Source organism: Lepidochelys kempii, chromosome 7 (assembly GCF_965140285.1).
Source record: "Lepidochelys kempii isolate rLepKem1 chromosome 7, rLepKem1.hap1, whole genome shotgun sequence".
Classification (NCBI taxonomy): Eukaryota; Metazoa; Chordata; order Testudines; family Cheloniidae; genus Lepidochelys; species Lepidochelys kempii.
Window position 1 is genome coordinate 110,620,697 of NC_136386.1, and position 23,073 is coordinate 110,643,769.

Genomic DNA, 23,073 nt, shown 5'->3' on the forward strand with positions numbered 1-23,073 from the left:
CTCTGCGCTGATTAGGCCTCTCAGCTGGAGTATTGAGTCCAATGTTGGGCGCCACATTTCAGGAAGGATGTGGACAAATTGGAGAGAGTTCGGGGAAGAGCAACAAAAATGATTAATAGTCTAGAAAACATGACCTATGAAAGAAGATGGAAAAAATTGGGTTTGTTTAGTCTGGAAAAGAGAAGACTGAGGGGGGACATAACAGTTTTCAAGTATGTAAAAGGTTGTTACAAAGAGGAGGAAGAAAAATTGTTTTTCTTAACCTCTGAGGATAGGACAAGAAGCAATGGGCTTAAGTTGCAGCAAGGGCTGTTATGGTTGGACATTAGGAAAAAATTTCTAATGTCAGGATGAGTAAGCACTGGAATAAATTGCTTAGGGAGGTTGTGAAGTCTCCATCGTTAAGAGCAGGTTAGACAAACACCTGTCAGGGGTGGTCTAGATAATACTTAGTCCTGCCACGAGTGCGGGGGACTGGGCTAGATGACCTCTCTAGGTCCCTTCCAGTTCTATGATTCTATGACTAATAAACTCTTCTGTTTTATCTTGCTGGTGAGAGTCACTGCTGACTATGAAGTTGAGGGTGCATGGGCCCTCTGGGGGGCACATAAGACTTCTTCAGGTGTCCTTTCCATGTGGACTCACTGCAGGGAGCTCATGGCATGGAATAGAGATGCTGAATGCTCTGAGGTCAGACCCAAGGAGGTGCTGAAGCCAAGGAGGCTTGCCCTAGTGAGAGTTTGCCCTGAGGGGAGTCACCCTGCCAGAGGGTCCTGTCTGACTTCATTCAGAGTCGTACCAGAGCACGAAGCCTGTGCACTCCTTGAGAATTTTGTACCCTAGTATTAATGTGTCCCATTGATTATAATCATTCCATCAAGTTTCTGGGGTGCCTATTATAACAGTATAATCATTTAATACAAGGCACCGAAGTTCACCCATCTTAGTATTTTAGGCTTCTAGAATTTTTATATAAGCACTTATAGAATTTGTCACTTTTTAGCTGTCTGCCATTATGTGATTGTAACTGAATGGGCCTTTTTTTCATTTGACTGTTTTTCTCATCACGTCCTACCTGTACTTTATCATCATCCATCCTCTTCTCCTTACTAGAGTATAAAGAATCCGGATTAATAGATTCTCCACTAAGGGATGTCTCTGCCTGAACTGTGTGCTCCTTTGCATCTGTTAGTTTTCTCCCAGCCCTTTGTTTAAAAACTCCTTATGATCACTGATCCCAAGGTAGGCAACCACCTACTTTAAGTCCAGTATTTAATTCATCTTTAGTTTTTAGTTCTTCTTCAAGAGCTTGTTCGGGTCCGTTCCACATTAGGTGCGTGCGCATTGCATGCACGAGCGTCGGAAACTTTTTTTTCCCTTAGCGGCTCCCATTGGGCCAGCGGGGCTCCCTGAGTGGCACCACTGCACCTTGCATATATACCCCTGCCGCCTGACCACCTCCAGTTCCTTCTTACTGGCAGCGTTGGAACAACACCTCTCTCTCGTATGAGAGCAGTCCCTTAGCCTTTCTGATAGATTCCTGTTATCAGTTAGTTAGCATACCTTTGTTGTGGACACTTAAGTGATTAGGTGCTTGGAGGCTTCAAGCACCCGGCCGGGGTCACGGGGCATGCCGAAGGCCCATGGCTTCAAGGCTTGCGCCACGTGCCGCAAGCCTGTGCCAGTTAGTGACCCCCATGGCTCCTGTCTACGTTGCTTGGGGGAAGAACATCAAACTGAGCGGTGTAAGATTTGCAAGGCTTTCAAGCCAAGAACAAAGAAAGAAAGAAAGAGACTTTCATTTGAAGCGGTTGTTGATGGAAGCCGCATTGCAGCCACTGGCCCTGGAGCGCCCGACTTCGGCTCCAGCTTCCTTGGTGCGTAGTGCCCCGGAGCCGTCAGGAGACCCGGCACCGGCTAAAGGCCTAAAGCTGTTGGCCCCAGAGCGCCAGACTGGGCCCCGGCACCGCTTGTACTCCCTGGTGCGGCCCATGGCGCAGCCAAAAGGAAGGCACGGACGTTCCCCTCATAGGAGGCCGGCGCCTTCCAAGGCCCCGAGCACCGATAAGAGTGGGAAGGCCGCTGTACCGGCACTGGTACCGGTGGCTTCAGCACCACAAGTCCCACCGAGCCCAGGCCTAAGCGAGCTCAGTGCGGACGATGGGCTCGAGGACTTACCGGATCAGCCCTTCACGCCTGGCACCTTTGAGTTGGCAAAGGACCTCACTGAGCTGTCGGTGACGAGCCCCCTTCCATACAGGGAGAAGCCTTTGGCACCCATGCCGCAGGTGCCGTCAAGGGGTAAGCCAGCAATGGTGTGCCGTTTGAGGACACCGTCCCGGCATTGCTCCCGGAGTTGGTCCTGGTCGAGCTCCGCATCTGCAAACTCCCAGTTACCCACGACTCAGAAGGAAATCACGGTACCAGGAGTGGGTCAGCGTGAGGAAGTAATGGAAGAGGCATGATGCTCTCCGGCACCGATTGGAGACCAGCACCAGGAGGAGTTGAGACGGCCCTCGCCGGAGGACTCCCGCAGATGCCGATACCGGTCCTGATCCAGATTCCGTTCCTGGGGATATCGGTACCAGTCTCGCTCCCTTTCCGTTAGCAGCCGCTCGTCAACCTCCCGCAGGCACAGATCGTCGGCACCGCCGTGGCCTTCGTGGTCGGTGTTGCCACAGTCCGGTGCTGACTCTGGCCGTAACAGTTACTCGCATCATGCTCCAGACAGCAAGGACCCTCAGATGGGGTGGCACCACCAATGGGGGCCACCAGGTCATTGGCCCTTCTGGACTCCCTTGGGCCTATCAACAGTGCCAAGGGGCCCCATCCAGGGTGAGCTACTTGGTGCTGCGGTCCCGGTCCCCGCACCGACGCCTGCCGGCACCGGAAGCTACGGTATCCAGGCCTCCAGCATCCCCCCAGGATAAACCGGAGAGACCACCCCTGAGTCTGGTGCCGCCCCGAGGTCTCCCACCCTGGCCCGAGCTGGAGGCCGCTCCCATGGGAGAAGGGAAGCAGGAGGATCAGCCAGAGGGGGTTGAGCAGCTACTAAACTCCTCGTCATCCCTGGATGAGGCTGTGGCGGGAACAGCGGTTTCTGGCCCTCCACCCATAGACCACAGAGCCCACCAGGAGCTACTGCGTAGGGTCGCCCAGAACTTGGGGTTGTAGGTCGAGGAGACGGTTGAGCAGGAGGACCCCATGGTGGACATTTTGAGCCCTGAAGGTCTATCTAGAATAGTGCTCCCGCTCATTAAGACCATCCAATCGAATTATAAGACTGTATGGCAGGCCCCGGCCTCCAGCACTCCAGCAGCCAAAGGTGTGGAGCACAAGTTCTTTGCCCCATCAAAGAGCTAAGAATTCTTGTTCTGCCACCCAAGTCCGTGCTCCCTGGTGGTCTCGGTGGTGAACAAAAAGGAGTGCCATGGACAACAGGCCCCGGCACCTAAGGCCAAGGAGGCAAAACGCCTGGACCTTTTTGGCAGAAAGGTGTACTCGTTAGGGGGCCTTCGGTTGAGGATTGCTAACCAGCAGGCTATCCTCAACAGGCATAGTTTTAACTCCTGGGCAGCGGTGGGGAAGTTTAAGGACAATCTCCCGCAAGGTTCTCAACAGGAGTTTACGGCCCTGGTGGACGAGGGCAAGGCAGTAGCTAAGACCTCTCTCCAGGCCTCCCTGGGTTCAGCAGATGCGGCGGCCAGAACAGTCGCATCGGGGGTGGTCATGAGGCGCTCGGCATGGCTGCAGGAGTCAAGCCTGCCGCCTGAGGTCCAGAATACGCTTTAGGACTTCCCTTTTGAAGGGTCCGGGCTCTTTTTGGACCAGACAGACGCGAGGCTGCATAGCTTCCAGGACTCGAGGGCTGCACTTAAGTTGCTGGGTATGCACGCCCCGGTGACGCAGAGGAGGCCCTTTAAGCTGCAGCCTCCCCCTCAGAGCCAGTACCAGCCTCGTCATAGGCATGAGCCTTACTGTAGGCGAGGCAGGGATAACAGGTGACAGTGCAATAATAACAATAATGCGCCGGGTCAGAACCAAGGTCAGCACAAATCCCAGCTGGGCACTAAGCCAGGCTTTTGAAGGTGTGCTCGAGGACAGCGTACCAGACCAGTCACTGGATCCGTCCCCTGTTTTTCTGAACCGCCTGGCCCATTTCTCCTGTGCATGGTCCAGCATTAACGTCGGACCATTGGGTCTTACGCACGGTACAGAACGGGTACTCACTGCAATTCTCTTCCCTCCCTCCCATCCCCCTTCCCCATCCCTCTTCAGGGACCCGTCTCATGAGCATCTGCTGGAGAAGGAGGTTCGCTCACTGCGAGAGGCGGGGGCGGTAGAGGCAGTGCCTTACGGTCTAAGGGGAAAGGCGTTCTACTCCCAGTACTTCCTCATTCCCAAGGCCAAAGGGGGCCTTTGTCCCATTTTAGACCTGCGCGGGCTCAACAAGTTCCTGGTCAAGGCCCAGTTCTACATGGTCTCTCTGGGCATCATCATCCCTTCCCTAAATCCAGGGGACTGGTACGCTGCCCTCGACATGAAGGACGCATACTTTCATATCGCCATCTTCCCAGCACACAGACTGTTCCTATGCTTCTTCATGGGCTGAGAACATTACCAGTTTGCAGTTCTCCCATTCGGTCTAGCCGCAGCCCCAAGGGTGTTCACTAAGTGCATGGTGGTGGTGGCGGCCTTCTTACAGAGGCAGAGAATCCGGGTGTACCCGTACCTCGATGACTGGCTCCTGGCGGGCCAATCTGAGGCGGAGGTGCGGGGCTACGTGGAGGTGGCCCTGAGATTGTTCCCCAAGCTGGGGCTCCTGGTCAACGTCCCCAAGTCCACGCTTGTACCCATGCAGAGAGTGGAATTCATAGGGGCGGTCCTGGACGCGGTGCAAGCCTTCCAGTATCCCAATTCCGGGCTATCCAGCAAGCGGTGGCCTCCCTGCACTAGTTTCCAATGACAACAGCTAGGTGCTGCCTGCAGCTCCTGGGCCACATGGCAGCGTGCACGCACATGGTCAGGCATGCCAGACTGAGACTCAGGACTCTGCAGGCGAGGCTCGCTCGGGTGTACTGCCCAGGCAGGGACCCCCTGGACTTGGTAGTGACAGCCCCAAGGGATGTGCTGGACTCCCTGCTGTGGTGGCAGTCCCAGCCTGTGGTTTATGAAGGCATCCCCTTTGCTGTCCCACTTCCGGACCTGATGCTGGTAGCGGATGCGTCAGACCACGGATGTGCGGCTCACCTGGGGGACCTCATGACGCAGGAGTTGTGCTCTGAGGTAGAGCGGTCGCTCCATATCAACGTGAAGGAGCTCCGGGTGGTTCGTCTCGCCTGCCAGACCTTTCACACCACTCTGAGTGGTCACAGCATGACAGTTCTGATGGACAACACTACTGCCATGTTTATATAAATAAGCAGGGTGGGGCTCGTTTCTCGTCTGTTGCAAGGCTCTCCTCCTCTGGGACCTTTGCATATCCCGTGCAATTCACCTCAAGGCGCCGTATCTCCCAGGGGTGCGGAACGAGCTGGCGGACTCCCTCAGCAGGTCGTACCGCAGGCACAAGTGGATTCTCAGGGCAGACGTCGTGCGTTTGCTCTTCTGCAGGAGGGGGTTTCACCCGGTGGATCTGTTGGCCACCAGGGCCAACGCCCAGTGCCTGCGGTTCTGCTCGTTCCAGGGCTGCAGCCCGGGCTCACTCACGGATGCATTTGTGATCCCGTGGAGAGAGGGCTTGATGTATGCCTTCTCCCCCGCTCCCCTTGGCGCTCAAGGTGCGCAGGGACAGGGTGACGGTGATCCTCATCGCCCTAGCCTGGGCCCGCCAACACTGGTACACATCCCTCCTAGAGCTGTCGGTGGAGGCCCTGGTAGTCCTGCCCTTACACTGGGACCTCATTACATAGGACGGTGGGCGGCTTCTCCACCCCGACCTGCAGTCGCTGCACCTGCCGGCGTGGAGGCCCTCGCTACCTGTTCTCTCCTCCACCTTTCCTGGAAGGTGGCATTTCTGGTTGCTGTTACCTTGGCCAGAAGGGTGTCTGAGCTGAGGACCCTCACCTCTGAGCCACCGTACACAGTATTTCACAAGGACAAGGTGCAGCTCTGGCTGCACCCCAAGTTCTTCCCTAAGGTGATCTCCCAATTCCATCTGGGCCAGGACACTTGTCTACCGGTGTTCTTCCCGAAATCCTGTACGGACCCTAGTCACCACAGCTTGCACACCCTGGATGTGTGTTGAGTGCTGGCATTCTATTTGAAGCGCACCAAGCCCTTTCGCAAATCCACACAGCTGTTTGTGGCTGTAGCCCAGAGGATAAAAGGCCTCCCAGTGTCGGCGCAGCGGGTTTTGTCTTGGATTACAAGCTGCATCCAGGCGTGCTATGAGCTTGCAGGTGTTCTGGTCACGGCCAACTCAGCCAGGGCGCAGGTAACTTCCACAGCGTTCTTGGCACAGGTCCCAAACCAGGAGATCTGCAGAGCAGCCACCTGGTCCTCGGTGCGCACCTTCACGACCCACTAGGTGGTCAACCAGCAGGCCAGAGAGGACGTGGCAGTTGGCAGAGCGGTCCTCCGAGCAGTTGTTCCGTGACTCCTACCCTCCTCCAGAGGTAAGCTTGTAATTCACCTAACGTGGAATGGACGTGAACAAGCGCTTGAAGAAGAAAAAACGGTTGGTTACTTTCTCGTAACTGTTGTTCTTCGAGATGTGGTGTTCACGTCCATTCCACCACCCACCCTCCTACCCCTCTGTCGGAGTCACTGGCAAGAAGGAACTGGAGGGGGTCGGGCTGGTAGGGGTATATATGCATGGTGCAGTGGCGCCATTTGGGGGGCCCGCCGGGAGCCGCTAAGGGAAAAAGTTTCCGATGCTCGTGCATGCGGCGCGTGCGCACACCTAATGTGGAATGGAGGTGAACAACACATCTCGAAGAACAACAGTTATGAGAAAGTAAGTAACCATTTTTTGTTAGAGGAAGCATTATAGACCTGTTTAGTTCCAGACAAAGATCTCAACTGGAATTTTCCTCATGTTCTTTACATTGCAAGCATTTAGATAAGTTAAGAGATTGAGGTTCCATAAAATGACTGGTTAGAGCCATCCTCATTGTCTATCTCAGTCACAGAAGCAGCAATTTTGAGAGATTGTATGTGCATTTATACCTTTCTTCCCTTGTTTGGTACCCACCTCTCTTCTTCAGAAAAGCTTGCACTGTAATTTCATCCAACTGATGGTGATTTTTGCTGGGTTTCCAAGAGGGGTATGCCCTTCAATTATATACCATACCCTCCCTGTCCCTTTTTAGGGACCAATCTCACACGAGTCGCGTGCAACAAGAAAGAAATTCTCTACTGGAGCTGGGAGCAATAGAAGTAGGTCCACCAACTTTCAGCGGGAAAGGATTTTACTCCCTTTACTACTTCATACCAAAAAAGGAGGATTGACGCCTACAGTATGTCAGGTTTCAGAGGAACAGCCGTGTTAGTCTGTATTCGCAAAAAGAAAAGGAGTACTTGTGGCACCTTAGAGACTAACCAATTTATTTGAGCATGAGCTTTCGTGAGCTCATGGTGACTCTTGCCTCTATAATCCCCTCACTGGGTTCAATACCCTCTACCTAAAGGATTCATACTTCCATGTATTGATACATCCGTCACAAGGGAAGCTTCTGAGCAACCACCTTCAATTCAGAGTCCTCCCATTCAGCCTTTCAGCTGTACCTCATGTATTCACAAACTATATGTCTGTGGTAACAGTTTATTTAGGGTATCAGGGTATATAATTGTTGAGGTATGGGAACAATCCAAGCAAATCAGCACAGCAGGTTTCAGGTTCGAGAGTGCTGGTTCTGTCTGTTTTTGAAATTAGGCCTCAGAATCAACCAAAAGAAATCGCATTTGATTCTGATTTAGTCTGTCAAATTCATAAGGGTGTGACTGAACTCCAGAACTGCAAAAGTCTATTTTCCAGAAGAGTGGTTCCAGAATGCTACCTAATATCAGAGCTCCAGTTGCACCTACATACATCAATAAGGATCTGCCTAAAATTACTGGGTCACATGGGTTCATGTATTCGAGTTATTCCCTTCACCAGACTCAGACTACGACTTCTTCAATCCTGGATCAAATCAGAATATCACCCAAGCACTCAGTGGATAAATCAGTGAGTTGCTGTTCCCCAGACAGTCCTGTTTTCCCTCCAGTGGTGGTTAGGCCCAGACAATATTCATCGGGGGATATCCTTCACTCCACCAGCTCCCACCAGGACATTTAGTTACCAATACATCCAGGAGAGGCTGGGGAGCCTCACTTGGACCAATTCTGAACTCCATGGCCTTTGGTCAAGAGCAGACTTGTTGGCTCACATAAATGTTCTGGAACTGAAGGCAATGGTCTGGCTCTTAAGTTCTTTCTTCCTCTTCTAGAGGGTTGAACAGTACCAATTTAAATGAACAGTTCTACAGCCATGAATTTATAGGCCAAGGGAGGCAAGATTGGCTCCCCTTTCCAAGAGGCCATTTCACTATGGGACATATGGTGGGGCATTCTACATCACACAGATCTCATAGCTTTACATCTCCCATGAGAGACAAGTGTCTTAGCAGATCAACTAAACATGAAAATTTCATACTGTCCTGAATGATCTCTGAAGGATGTCAGTCTAATGCAGATTTTTCAGATGTGGAGATTTCCATGGATAGACCTTTTTGTGACCAGGATGTGCACACCCTGTCTTTGTTCTTTTTGGCTGGGACAAGGTTCAGTGGCAAACGTCTTTCTGATTCCATTGACAGGCCATCTAGTTTATGCATTCCCTCAGTTTCATTGATCCCCACAGTACTGGAGAAGGTAAAGCAAGACAAGGCACAGATGATCCTAGTGGCTCCATCACATCAGTTTTGGTTTTCAGACCTGTTACCTTTCTCCAGTCAACAACCCATAACCCTACCACCTCAGGTGGACATAATATCCTAGCATGCCAGTCATATACTTCATCCAGATCCCGCATCCTTTCCTCTGATATCATGGAGACACTCTGGCTGATGCCAGCAGCTCAGGGATGCTCAAGTGATGTATAGAGAATCTTTATGGAAAGCAAGAAGCATTCCACTAAGACGACGTATATTGCTCAGTGGAAGTGCTTCTCATTATGGCAGAAGATGATGACGTTATGACCCTTTTCAGGCATCTGTTTCGGTAATTTTGGACTACCCATTATCTCTTAAACAATCTGGCCTTTCTCACAGCTCAATTTAAGATTCACTTGACAGGAATTTCAGCCTTTCATTCTCATATTCATGGTTCTTCAGTTTTTCTCACCCAGTGCTCAAAATGTTTGAGCCCTGTTGAGTGTTTCCACTGGTAAGGAAAATACCACCTTCTTGAAACATGAACCTAGTCCTTACCTCTAATGGTACCTTCCTTCAAACTCCTATCATCCTGCTCCCTCGACCACTTTCAATTGAGATTTAATTTTGGTGACTATTACCTCTGCATGCGGAGTAATCAAAATCCAGGCTGTCATGACAAACCACACTGTTTATATGAAAAATTGTGTAAGGGGAACTGAGACTTCACCCAAAATTTATTCTGAAAGTATTTTTGGACTTTCATATCCAGTTACCTGTATTTTTTCCAAGACGTCGCTTTTCTCCTGATGAAACAAAATTGCATATCATAGATGTGAAAAGGACACTTTTTTGTACTGCCTTAATAGACAAAGACTGGCTAAAGATCTCCTAGACTTTTTATTGCATATGGCAGTTCATCTACAGGTAGACCTCTTTCTGCTTCAGGAATTTTGAAATGCACTGTAGACTGTCAGGGTACCTTCAGATTATTAACAAACTGCAACTCCCTGATCAGGTTACTGCCCATTCCACCAGAATGCAGGCCTCGTTGGTGGCATGCTTCACTAGAGTTCTGATCACAGAGATTGTAGAGAGGCAACATGGTCCTCAGTGCACTTGTTCACCAACCATTTTTTTCCAAAATTGTTCAGCTTGTTATGTGGAGAAGACGTGTTAAGTGTCCCATCCTAGGTTGTTTCATTAGCTAAAACCTGCCTGCTTGAACCATTGCTCTCCTCACCTTCCCTCTCTGTTATTTTGGCTGTGACCCCGAGCCTTATTAACAGTCGCTTGTCTTCAGTGCTGAACGCTGCCTGGCATCCGTGATACAGGTCTTTACCAATCTTGATCACATTCAAACACAGAATGCTGTTGTCCTCATTACCAATTCTCTGAGAGATGCAGTTCCATCAAATTTTAAAAGAACCCTCTTATTACTAGTGATAGATCAGTAATGTTTAGTTTCCTTTACGTATTAGTAAGAATTGGATCTTTAAACTACATTAATAAAGTTTTGGGATGACATTTTGCAGATCAAAGGATTTTTGTTCTCTACTGCAGATTAGTAATTAACACTGTTTTCATCCAAATTAGTTTTTTATGTGTGTGCGCGCACTTATGCACTCCATTTAGAGCTGAGCTTAGTATTCACCCCCCCTGAAACACTTGAAAGGCGCATAAAAAAGTTGCATTTTTTAAATATTGCATTTTTTTTAAAAAAGGAGAGAGGCCAAAGAAGAGAGGAGGGGCCAAAGTTGTAGTAGTAATATGCAAGATTATTTTTCCCCAATTTAAGCATCGCTTATAAAAATACTTCAATAAATGGGACTCCTAGGTGCTAGGTAATAGATAATAAAAGTTGTAAATTAATGTTTACAGGGCAATACAATCTTTTACTACTGCAAAAATAATATATTTTTGATAAACATTCTAGTTAATGTTTTAAGACTAAAGCAAGATTACCTACAGTGTGTTATCTATGTTTGAGTATGGTCTCAAAGAATTGGAAGAGCAAATAAGTCACTGACTATTTCATAATTATTTTTATATTTTCTTTGGAGGGTGAAAAGCAACTCTAATTCTCCAACTGTGAATATTTTCATGTTAAACTGTAGAGACTATTTTACGAGTAAGACATATTAACTTGATTTTATTATAAGGAAAATAATCTTTTTAGACTTATCTGCTAAACATAACATTTATCTACATAGGTTCACCTTTGTAAAGCAAACAGGATTAAATGATTACCTTTCATTATCTTGGAATATATATAATGCTATGTAAAATAGTTGTTTAAAGTATATGACCCTTGGATGGGCCTATTTGACAAAACAGCCCCACAATGGAAAAACACAGTAATATGTGGCATCAATACAAAGTACATGTTAGTTCTTCTTTTTAAAGAATTTAGAACAAAAATTGAATCTACTTTTAAACTATTATAATCCAAGGAATATTCTACTATTTCTAAAATATTATGGGTTTAAAAGTTACTGTAGCTGAAAATTCGGAAAATAAAAAAGAAATATCTACAAACTTCCACATGTTCAGTCAACAACCAGTAACCCTATACTGATTATACGTTTTCTCCTCCACCTTGCCAGGCTGCTAGGAAGAGGTCATTGGTACCATAGGACAGACAGACTGCTCTCAGTTTCAATGCCAGGCTCCACCCCAGCCCAGAGCAGCCATTACAGGGAAGGTCAAGCCTCACCACTTTAGGCCTGGGCTGGAGGGAACATTCTCAATTACTCTGTTGAGGTGGCACATGTACAAACTGGTTAACTGTGTAGGAGCTGTGAGGGGATGTAGAATGCTTAGTGAGGATGGAATCTTTGGAGATTTTAGCTGCTAAAAATGTGAAGTCTCTACTGAAACTGCAGTTTTTCAGAGGCCTGTAACTTGGCCAAATCTGGGTGGATTTCACAGGGACAGCAAAGAGCTCAACCTCACACACATGGCACCTCCTGCCAAATTTCAAATCCCTTCTTCAAAGCATGGGGTGGTCGTGGGCGGGAGCTTTTCAATAAAGAAGTTGCCAGAACTTAACATGGGCAAAACTTACATTTCTCTGTCATTCTTTGAAATGCTGAATTGTTTTGGCTGAAATTTTCCAAAAAAATTCTACTGAAGAAGACACCAGGTATGGAAAACTTCAGCCCAAATGGCTAGTGTGGCAAAGTTATGAGCAACTGGTAACAGGGTCTTAAATTGGGAAGTGTTGGGTAACTTTAAAAATAGGCAGTGTTACCAGCCTTGCCTATGAAAATAAAACAAAACCTAACCTTCCTATTTTTAAGAAAAAGTTTGCAACTTCATTCTCCCTAGCTCCATCCCTGTCTCCCACTTTCCCTTGCTGTGCTGTATTGAACTGCAATTGTGAGATATTTGGGGAAGGGACATAACTTTTTTTTCCCTCTCTCCCTCCTGCAAAGCACCTATGACATGTTAGACACCATGGTTAAAATTTTCAAAGTCAGCAGGAGTGAGGGGGCTACTCCTCTCTCTGACATTTGGATGTGGCTGTGCCTTTACCTCCTGCATTTCTAATCAATCACAGACACAGACTGAAGTTCCAAACCAGTCTTCCTTCCTAAGGTCTGGTTTAATGCCTAATGTACAAAATATATCCCAACATCTTTGCAGGATAACTGTCCCATTTGACCCTCGTTAGGGACTACAAAAATTTCTTCTAAACAAAACTTATACAAGTATTTACTAATTTTCACTTTGTTATTATGGTTTCCCCAATACCTTTTCCTATGTTTTAGAAGTCCACTTCTTGGCACAGAGGTTTCAGGCAGTCACTGTCCCTAATCCTAAACCTAACCCTAAGCTTTTCTCTAGAGAAACCTTAGCCACTGCTGTTCTCCTTCAGGCTTCTAAGGGTATGTTTACACTGCAATTAAACACCCCCAGCTGGCCCTTGTCAGCTGACGTGGGCTCAGGCGGTGGGGCTGTAAAGTAGAGGTGTAGGTGCTTGGGCTGGAGCCCAAGCTCTGGGACCCCGTGAAGAGGGAGGATCCCAGAGCCCAGGCTCTAGCCTGGGCCTGAATGCCTACGGTGCAGTTTTACAGCCCAGCTGCCCAAGTCAACTGACCTGGGCCAAACGCAGGTGTTTAAAAGCATACCTTAGGGTATGTCTTCACTGCAATAAAAGACCCGCAGCTGGCCCACATCAGTTAACTCGGGCTGTGGTTTTTTAAAAGTGCAGTGTAGATGTTTAGGCTGGAGCCTGGGCTCTGAGACCCTGTGTGATGGGGGGAGAGTCTCAAAGCCTAGGTTACAGCCTGAGCTCGAATGTCTACACTATTTTTAGTCCCAGAGTCTGAGCCCTGTGAGAATGAGTGAGCTGACAAAGGCTCTGAGACTCGTTGCTACGGGTTTTTTATTGAAGTGTAGACAAACCTCAAGTGAAGAGCCAATCACTCCCCATAGTGAGGGAACTGGACCTGCCCTTTATATCTTGTTTTCCTCTTCCCATCAATCTTTGTAGCTTACAAGTGTATAATTTGGGAGGAAATATATAGGCAAGAGTTGGGCATGGATTGCTCTTAAAGACCCAGCCACCCTGTGACGGAAGTTGTAGTGCTAGTTTCCTCTGAAAAATAAGATTTATATATTCAAGTGCTGAATTTAGGCATTCATATTCAAAAAATATTGGCCTGTACAAATAACGAAGCACTCCAAAGACAGTAGGAATGGGCCTGGCTCCTGTTGTATGACTCGGACTCTCTACTTAAACTCACAGTTGACTTCTCTGTAAGTTCCTAATACTTGTCAGTTGTTGACAGTGGTTCAGATTTTTAAGTCTGATTTTTTTTTTAAAAAAAAAGCTTTAGTATCAAAATATATCTTCAGCTTTTAACAGTTAACAAGTAGCAAAAAAGGACAAAGATCCTATAATATCCACTAACGTCTGAAGTTAGAAACAGGAACAGAAGACAAACATAATGATTTACTTTGGCTTTAAGGGGAAAAAAAAAAGGGGGGGGGGCAAACAAGGCATGACTTCATGGGTCTAGGTAATCCTTTGCCCAGATATAAACTGGGTATTGTGTAATCAAAGGAGGACTAATCAACTGAACTTTGGGCGTGGGAGCAGGGGAGGTAATCAAATCAGTGGTGTCTAGACAAATGAGTGTTAAAGTTAAACTCCAAGTGAGTTATGACAACAGTTGCTAGACATAAACAGGAGTTGGGGGAAAATTGTGGTGGATGAACACAGCATAAACACGTTTGAACTCCTTTGCTTATAAATAATACCAAATAAAAGTGATCTATAAAGGGTTAAAATGTTTTTTTTCATTCATCACTTATTTTAAGCCATCTAATAAATCTTTAACTTAAAGGAAACAATCAAATCTGTTTTGATACCGGAGGCTTCAAGAATAGCTGTAATGATTGGTATTTATATATCTTTGAAATAATGGCATACCTGTTCACTCAAACAGAAATCTGGACTTGGTAAACTGACTTTCTTTTGTGAAAGGGAGAAGTTTGTGAATTAAGTAAATGTTTGTTAAAGTGGAGGAGGTGTTGGTATCCAATAAATAATATGCTCTATGTGATTATTATATTGAAGGTACTGGCTAGTTACCGAAACATTATTTTGTTAGCTGAAAATTTCTTTGCTTTTCCTAAATCTCTAGCAGAATTATCTTTTTTTAAATTTTCTTTGCCTCACTGTTTACAGAAACAAGATTACAGACCAAAATGAGCTTGGATGTATGCAAGTGAACCTCCCATTGAAGCAAATGGGAATTATGACTGGTTACACCAGGGCTGACTTTGGCCCAGATCTTAACTTTCCTTCCACATCTAAATTATTAGAACCTATTAACAAATGTATCATATGCAGTGTCGGGTTATGTTCCGATAGCCTGGTTGCTGAAGTAATTCAGCATCTGTTACTTAAGAAATTGTCATTTTGTGACGGTATTGTGCTCTATTGCAATAGGGTAATACTGGCTTTAATGGCATTACTCTAGATCTATTCCGGTGGTAAATTAGAGCCATATTCAACTCTTTTATTTCTATATTTGCAATTTTATAAGCTAAATGTGTTGTAGTTTTAATAACTGGCATTCCTCATTAAAAAGTTGGCATTGCTCAATGTTACATTTCTCTTTGTGCTTTCATTTTGAGGGTATTTTTGGTTGATAAAAGTTTGTGTGAAAGTGTCAATGCTGACATGTATACATACATTAGTTAAGAATAAGGAGATAGAAGAGCAATGTCAGCAAGTAAACCAGTGTCCTGATGTCATCCTCTTGTCCCTGAAATAAAGATTAGAATTCTTGCCCAGAAGAGAGAGAAGTATGAAGCAAACTTAACATGTGAGAGACTGTTACAGACTAACTGCAAGAAGTGCTATACATTGCCAGATATCACTATTACGGGGTAAAAAGGTGAAATATTATTATCCTATGTAGTGCTACTTACATCTTCCCTGCCCCCCTTCACCCCTCCCCAGATCCTGATAAGATTCGTAAGCTTATTCTTCATATGAAGAAGCTGTAATAAAGTTATTACTATTAAAGGTATTGGAAAATGAGTGCCAATTTAAAAGTTATGGCTCAGAGGTTAGCTAGAGAGGGTTTTTCTGGGATTGGTGCACAAGGGCCACTCAGATATGAATAGTTATTAGTGAAACCCTTTCTAACAGGTTTTTGGCTTTAGGAGAATGTAGTTTAGCTTTCAGACAGAGAGGTGCTTTTTAGACACTTCCTTGAACATGACTGTTTAACCGATAACCATGGTTCAGAAGTGTTGGTTGTTCAGGATGAGTGGAGATATGTGAATGTGGTAAAATATTAATTTTAGCTATGAAATAACTTCCGCTGTGGGTTTCTAACTTCCTTTGTCTTCATTCTTGTTCCCCTTCCTCCCCACTTACACAAACGTAACGTTTTAAGTGCATCTTTCACCAACTTCAAGATTGCATTGATCAAAATCCAAGATGTGTGTGTATTACACAGTTCACTAATTTAAAATGCAGGTACCTTCTTTGAGAAGCAGGTACATTCAGGGGCATGCTGCTCCGAGGCCACACCCCACTCGCTCCATCCACCCTCCCTCTGTCACTTGCTCTCCCCCACCCTCACTCGCTCATTTTTACTGATCTGGGGCAGGGGGTTGGGGCATGGGAGGGGGTGAGGGGTCCAGCTGGAGGAGCGAGATGGAGCTGAGGATAAGATGTTTGGGGTGCAGGAGGGGGCTCTGGTCTGGGGGGTGGGTCTGAGGAGTACAGAGTGTAGGAAGGAGCTCTGGGCTGAGGCGGGGGTTGGGTTCTGGGAGAGGGCTCAGAGCTTGGGCAGGGGTTGGGGTACAGGCTCTAGGTGCAGACTCTGGGGTGGGATCAGAAATGAGGGGTTCAGGGTGCGGGCTCTGGGGTAGGACTGGGGATGACAGGTTTGGGATGCAGGAGGGGGCTCTGGGCAGGGTGTTGGGGTATGGAAAGGGGTGTGGGGTGTGAGCTCTTGGAGAGAGTTTGGGTGTGGGAGGGGGCTCAGGGCTGGGGCAGGGGTTTGGGGCACGTGAGGGGTGCAGGCTCCGGGCAGCACTTACCTCTGACTGCTCCCTGGAAGTGGCAACAAGTCCCTAGGCGGAGGGGCGGCCATGGGGCTCTGCATGCTGCCTCTGTCCACAGGCGCTGCCCCTACAACTCCCATTGGCTGTGATTCCTGGCCAATGAGAACTGTGGAGCTGGCTCTTGGGGTGAGGGCAGCATGTGGAGACCCCCTGGCTGCATCTACCAGTAGGAGCTGAGTGACTTGTCACAGCTTCCGTGGAGCCAGGTAGGGAGCCTGCCAACCAGACTTCTAATGGTCCAGTCAGCTGTGCGTTCCTGTCGAAAACCGAACACCTGGCAACCCTAGATCAGAAGTACCTAAACTTCCTAGAACAGGCTGGCATCCCAGGATTGTTTGAGCTGTCCATCCTTTAGATATGTATATATTGAGGGTTATGAAGCTTACTATAAGTAAGATCTGTTGGATGAGACCTTGGAGACAGCGTTCTTGTCAGCTCTGCACAAACCGTAAAGACCCATCATTCTCTTCAGAAGACAGCTCCAATTTCCATCCCAAAGTGTCCCATCTGTATGCTCTCGTGTAGCAGGCTTGAGTGCTGCACTCCACCCCAGAGGTCACTGAATTTCATTTATTGTGCATGTTATCAAGTTTGAGAAGCTCTTCATCATCTTTTGCTTTAAGATGTGATACATGAAATAGGTGTGTGTTAGTACTATTGTAAAGAAAAGTCACAAGGGTGATAGAACTTCTGTGTAATGAAACAAATTGCTACAAAACAAAATCTTATCCTAGATGTTGTAATAATGGTCTGCTATTTGAATCAAGCAAGTCGAGAGTGGGCTGGGCGGGGCGGGGGGGGTGGAAATGAAGTCAGGAGACTCAAAACATTTGTCTGTAAATACAGATTGTTTTTCTATTCATTTTACAGGAAAAATATTTATTTATATATGGCAATAAGAATTCTGGCCAATTTTATTTACTTAATTCTTCCACTAGAGGGTGCAAGTGTTCTATAAACCTCCCTTTTGAGTGAGAGCTTTGCTTGAGTTGTAGAAGAAGAGTGTGTGTGTGAGAGAGAGAGAGAGAGAGAATTTTAATACGGGAGAATTCCTGGTTTCGTATTGCAGTGTATATAAAAAGGATGAATGAGTTTAAAAAGAAAAGATGTGATTCTGTAATAAATATGTACCCTACAGATTACACAGCCCAGATTATTATTAAAAATAATTACTACTTCTGTATTTCAGATTACTGATTTTTGGATCCTATGAAAGAGAAACAAATGTTCATTGCACGTTTGAGCTGAGCAGTAATGTCTGGGAAGAAAAATCTCGGAGTTCCATTAAAACGGTAAAATGCATACATATTGTATTACTATATGACAAACTCTCATATACTCTTTCTAGACTATATATGTTCATTATTCATAACTGGTACATCAAGTGCAGTCAGGGACTGCTAGATACCAACTTTTGTCGCTAAAGGCCTGCTTATCAAAAAAGACGCACGTGAATGACGTCCATGAGCAATTACCACCACAGTGCTGCTTGCTCATATAAGACCCAATTTTAACACACACATGAAGTGCACAACTGCGCATATGCATTCGTTAAAAATTGGACCGTTGAAATGCTTAACAGTCCAAATGTACAGGAAAAATGATGAAGACATTACATGCCTAAAGAACTAATTAATAAGAGTCTGCAAAATAATAAGAGTTTGGGTAACAGAAGTACTCCTGACTTTTACGGTAGTGTAGAATCATGTATCCTATCTGAGCTCTCCTGTTAGTTTAGCAGCACACAATCCACAAACTACTTTTTCTTCTTGTCAGGAAGAGTTTCTCAAACATATAGTGTCTTTGAAACATATATTGCCTTCAAAAAATGGAAACAGTTGTAATTTCAGATCCTATGATGGTGGTAGTAATCAAACTGTGTTGGGATTCTGCTGAAAAAGTGAATTTTTAAAAAACCTTCATTTTAATAAATATTTGTAAAAGTTGTTTAAATATCTTTCTCTGTTATGTTTAGAGCCCAGTGGTACTTGTTCGGGGCGGCAGGGGGGAGAAGAAGGTTAAGGTGCTCCAATCCTCTCCCCTCTCCTTTTTGCTCAACAAGAATAGTACATTCTGCTTCTTCAGTACTACTGATCTTTGCTTATCAATATTTTTTCCAATATGAGCAAGCAATAAACCCACCTTGCATCTCTTCATAACTGCTAATATACTTCCTTAGAAGTTCTGTGGGCAGAATTCCTTGTGAAGTGAATTGTACCATATTTGTGTGAGGAGATTGCGGGATTGGACCCAATATTGCCAGCAGGTCCTTATCTGCGTGGTCTTGTTGATATGTATAAAGTTGCATGACATTTGCCTGATCTGTGCCTTAGCAATTGTGTCTACATTGATTTTACACAAAATTATGCTGACAGCATGTGGTAATAAGGACATTCAAATTCATGCCCTTTTTCAAAGAATAAATATTTTCTTTAAAATCGGTATGGGCAGGAATATTGTTATGCCTGCCTTTCTCGTGCTTCTTCATTAGCTGTAGAAGTTGAAAACGACTAATTCTCATTGCAGTAGTACATTTTTGACAGCAGGTGGCAGTATAGTGAAACTGATGGCCAGTTTGAGAGAGAAAAATAGTTTCGGACCTCCAGATTTTCAAAAGAGCTCTGTTCCTACTTAAGCACCTGAACACTTTTGGAAATTTTGTCCCATAATGTGTTTAAAAAAAAATTTATGTAGATAACTTTCAGTGCCATAGTAAGCACAGTGCAAACTGTGAATTACCTACAGCTGAGTTGTTAAAATGTTTGTGGTACATTGATAGCAATCCTTTGAGTGTTTAAACAAGATAAATATGAAAAGAACTCTATTGGAACAACACTAGTGTTGTTGGCATAAACTAGGAACATTTTTTGTCACATAAGGTGGAGGTGATGTATGTTAGAGAGCACATATCGTAGCACTGGAAGCTCTTTAAACGTTTTTGTGTGTGGAGTTGTATGGCTTTCAACATAAAATACTGCACACAGCAATTTAACTTTGAGAAATTTCACACAACTTAGCTAGTTTATGAAATCTATTAATTTAACTGAAGTATGTTCTCGGTGTGTGTATATTACAAGTCTGTAAGGTAAGAACCACATGTTCTTTGGGTGGTAGAACGTCTATTCCACTTCAGGTATGTGCATGTCTAGTGCGCCAGTCAGATTTTTCCCTTTGCAGTATTGTCACATGGAGACCCTTTGGCAAAGGGTCCCTGTTCTTTGCAAATAACTCGTGTCTCAGACGTGACAAAATCACTACATCAAACACATGTCTTACAGACTATCCATAATGGATATTGTGTTGTAAGGTTCCTACAGAAAGCTTGTAACTTAGCAAGACTCAGAATCATTGCAAGAAGTACGTACGGGTTATATTTTCAGAAATATCAAATTTATTGAAAGTACATTTTATGATATTGGAGTAAAAGTTAGTCACCAGGGGATAAAATGTCTCATTATGGGCCCATTCAAGTATGAGAGGGTTGTTACCCCTTAGTGGTCTAGCCTTGCTCCACTCCAAAATTATCAGAGACCACTGCAAACCATCAAAACCACTGGGAGGTTGTAAAGGAACACTGCAACAAGACAGGTTTGCCCTGTCTATGAAAAGTGACAAAAGACTGTTTCATTGTAACACAGGGTGGGGAAAAGCACTCTGAATCCTTTCACTGAGGAGACATCTTGGTGAAAAGGGATGTTCAAATGGAAAAATTGGATCTTGGTTCCTGTGAAGCCAGCCAGCTCTACAGCAGAGACTGAACTTTGGGCAGGGAAACCCACTTTATTAGATAGGAAAGATAACGAGTAATAACTGTAGATCCAGGTTTGTGTGTTATGATTTTGTGTTGTATCATAGCCATTTGTTTTCACCACTTTCTTGAATCTAAACTCCATTCTTTCTTAAACCTGTTTTTGTTTTAACTGCTCACAAGTGCTGTATGATTTTATACAAGAGTGGTGATTTAAGGTAAAGCTAGTAAACTGGGGCACACTGCTCCTTTGGGGACAGAGGGTCTGGGATTTCTGTGAGTAGCCAATGTCAGGGGTTGGATATTACGTGGGAATGATTCAAAGGGACTTGAGTGCATTTATTGTTAACCTGAAAGACACAGACAGGGCCCATGTAGCCCAGAGGAGAGTGTTTGAGTGGCTAACAGGTAGGTTAGGCTGGTGGTGTTAGCTCCCTAACACCCAGTTACCACAGGCAGGTCTACTCCTTGCTAGAGGCAGTGGGTAACAAGGTGACAGTCCTGTGTACCATGAAAATTGTCACAGGTACTCATTGGGATAGCATATGCGCTGCCTTGTGTTGCTGCTAAATGGTATAAAGCGTTCAGTTGCCACCAGTCTCCCTCCGATTCTTCTTACTGTCTGTGATTGGTAGTTGGGGTGTTAGTTTATTTTTATTATAGTTAGTGTACTCATCAATAGTTACTTTTTTAATTTAATTGGTTTTACTTAGGGAGCTGTTTGTTCTGGTTACCAACTCTTGGTATCGAGAAATCCTCTGTCTCCAGACTTTTAAGCCTTGCACTGGCTTTGAGAAGTCTGTGCCATTAAGTGACCTTCTTTTCAGTATCTGAAGTGCTTAGGTGAGGGTTACATCCAGGACAGGTGTCAAATATGTAAAGACTTCAAGCCCCGATTAAGAAAGATAGAGAGGTAAGACTGCATCATCTTCTCATGGAGGCAGCCTGGTGTCCACTGTCAAAGCCTTCCCACTTAGGATGGGTACTGAGCACATCTGCCCCTGTCAGAAGTGCCCATTCAAACATTCTGTGCCCTTCTTCAGTGCCAAGGAAAAAGCATAGGTAGCATGCTTCCAAGGAGCCAACCTCCTTCAAGAAATCAATGTCCTTGGAACAGTCCTCAAGGAAACAAGATGGAGGATAGAGATAGGGAGGGGCCAGGTAGGACAGTCTCTGTCAAGGTGCAATACAGCTTTGGGTATTTTGTGTCACCAGTGCAATTCATTTCAAAACATCCTGGGGATTCAGAACAATTTTGGGCAGATTTTTCAACAAAGATTGCAAGTAGTCTCTCAGGGCACATACAGTTAAGGCTTATTTTTCAGACCTGGTGTTGAGGGTCTCTCAAATAGACCTGGTTGCTACTTGCCACAACAAGAAATTCTAACCCTTTTGTTAAAGGGCAGGTCACAGTCAGGGATCTCTGACGGATGCTTTCATGTTATCCCAGAAAGACAATCTGAATTATGTTTACCCTCCTGTTCCACTCCTTTTCAGAGTGTTGCTGAGGATCATGCTCACATGATCCTCATAGTGCCAGTGTGGCCTTGACAGTATTGTTTTTCCAGTCTGCTGATTCTCTCAGCCAAGGCTCCTTTGACACTATCTCCAGAGCCAGACCTGATCTCCCGGACCACGGTCACTTGTTAAATCGTAGTCCAGATGCTCTTCGTCGTACAGCCTGGATGCTCCAGGGTTAATGCCTCAGAAGGTAGATTATTCTGGGAATAGACAGCCTTTTAATTAGATAGTCTTACCTGTTGAAGTAGAAATTATTTTCCATATGGTCATAGCAAAGGAGTATTTTGCCAGTCTGGGCCTGTATACAACATATTCTGGACTGTTTTTGTTCTACCTGAAATAACAAGTCCTATCTTCTTAGCTCTATCAGAGTTCACCTATCTCTGCTTTCCACCCTCTAGTTGTTGGTCAGTGTCAATTAGGTTCTTAAACCATTTGGTCATTTTATATCCTCAGATGGCAGATGTTATTTCTTCCCTCTTCATCTGTCAATTTTTGGTATTCATTACCTCTGCGAGAAGAGTGGGGGAATTAAGGCCAGTGGTAGCTGAACCTCCTTACAGTCTTTTATAGGGACAAAGTATACCAAAGTCCACATCCAAGATTTTTGGTTTAGTGTTAGACTTCCACTACAATCAAACAGTATACTAATTGACTCTCTTCCTAAGCCCCGTTCTCATAAGAATGTGGAGAGGCTCCATATGTTGGATGTTAGAAGGGTGTTGGCTATCCTGATCCAGGTCATGAATCTATTTCCCAATGTTAAGTATCCGCACACCTTCTTGTCAACTGTCTACATGGGCCATCTTGATTATCACTACAAAAGTTTTTTTTCTCCTGCTGATAATAGCTCATCTCAATTAATTAGCCTCTTACTCCACCTTTTCATGTTCTCTGTATGTGTGTATATATACATCTTCTTACTATATGTTCCCTCCTATGCATCCGATGAAGTGGGCTGTAGCCCGTGAAAGCTTATGCTCAAATAAATTCGTTAGTCTCTAAGGTGCCAGAAGTACTCCTGTTCTTCTTTCAACTTCTTTGGTAGTTGCAGACAGGATGAAGGGCCTTTCTACCTCAGCGCAGAAGATCTTGTCCTGGATTTCCTCCTGTATATACCTGTGCTATGAAATTGCCATCATAGCCCTGCCAAGCAGGGTGGTAGCACACTCAGCAAGATCTCATGCAGCTTCTGCAGCATTTTTAGCTCAATTGTCTATGTCAGAAACTTGTAGGACTGCAGCTTGGTCATCAATATGTACCTTTATAACTCCTTATGCCATATCAACATTCCAGAAGAGACTGTTGCCAAGTTTGGACAAGTAGTCCTTTATCTGAACAATGACTGGAATC

General features: G+C 45.4%; 1 protein-coding gene across 2 annotated transcripts in view; it reads left to right on the forward strand.

Annotated features, from left to right (window-relative positions):
* The window catches only part of PDZD8 (PDZ domain containing 8), a 147,743-nt gene that overhangs the window by 44,058 nt on the left and 80,612 nt on the right, over positions 1-23,073 (forward strand). For both annotated transcript variants that reach the window (XM_073354248.2, XM_073354247.2), the window contains one exon: positions 17,641-17,743. In XM_073354248.2, coding sequence (XP_073210349.1) covers positions 17,641-17,743 — 103 coding nt within the window. The remainder of the gene's footprint in view (positions 1-17,640; positions 17,744-23,073) is intronic.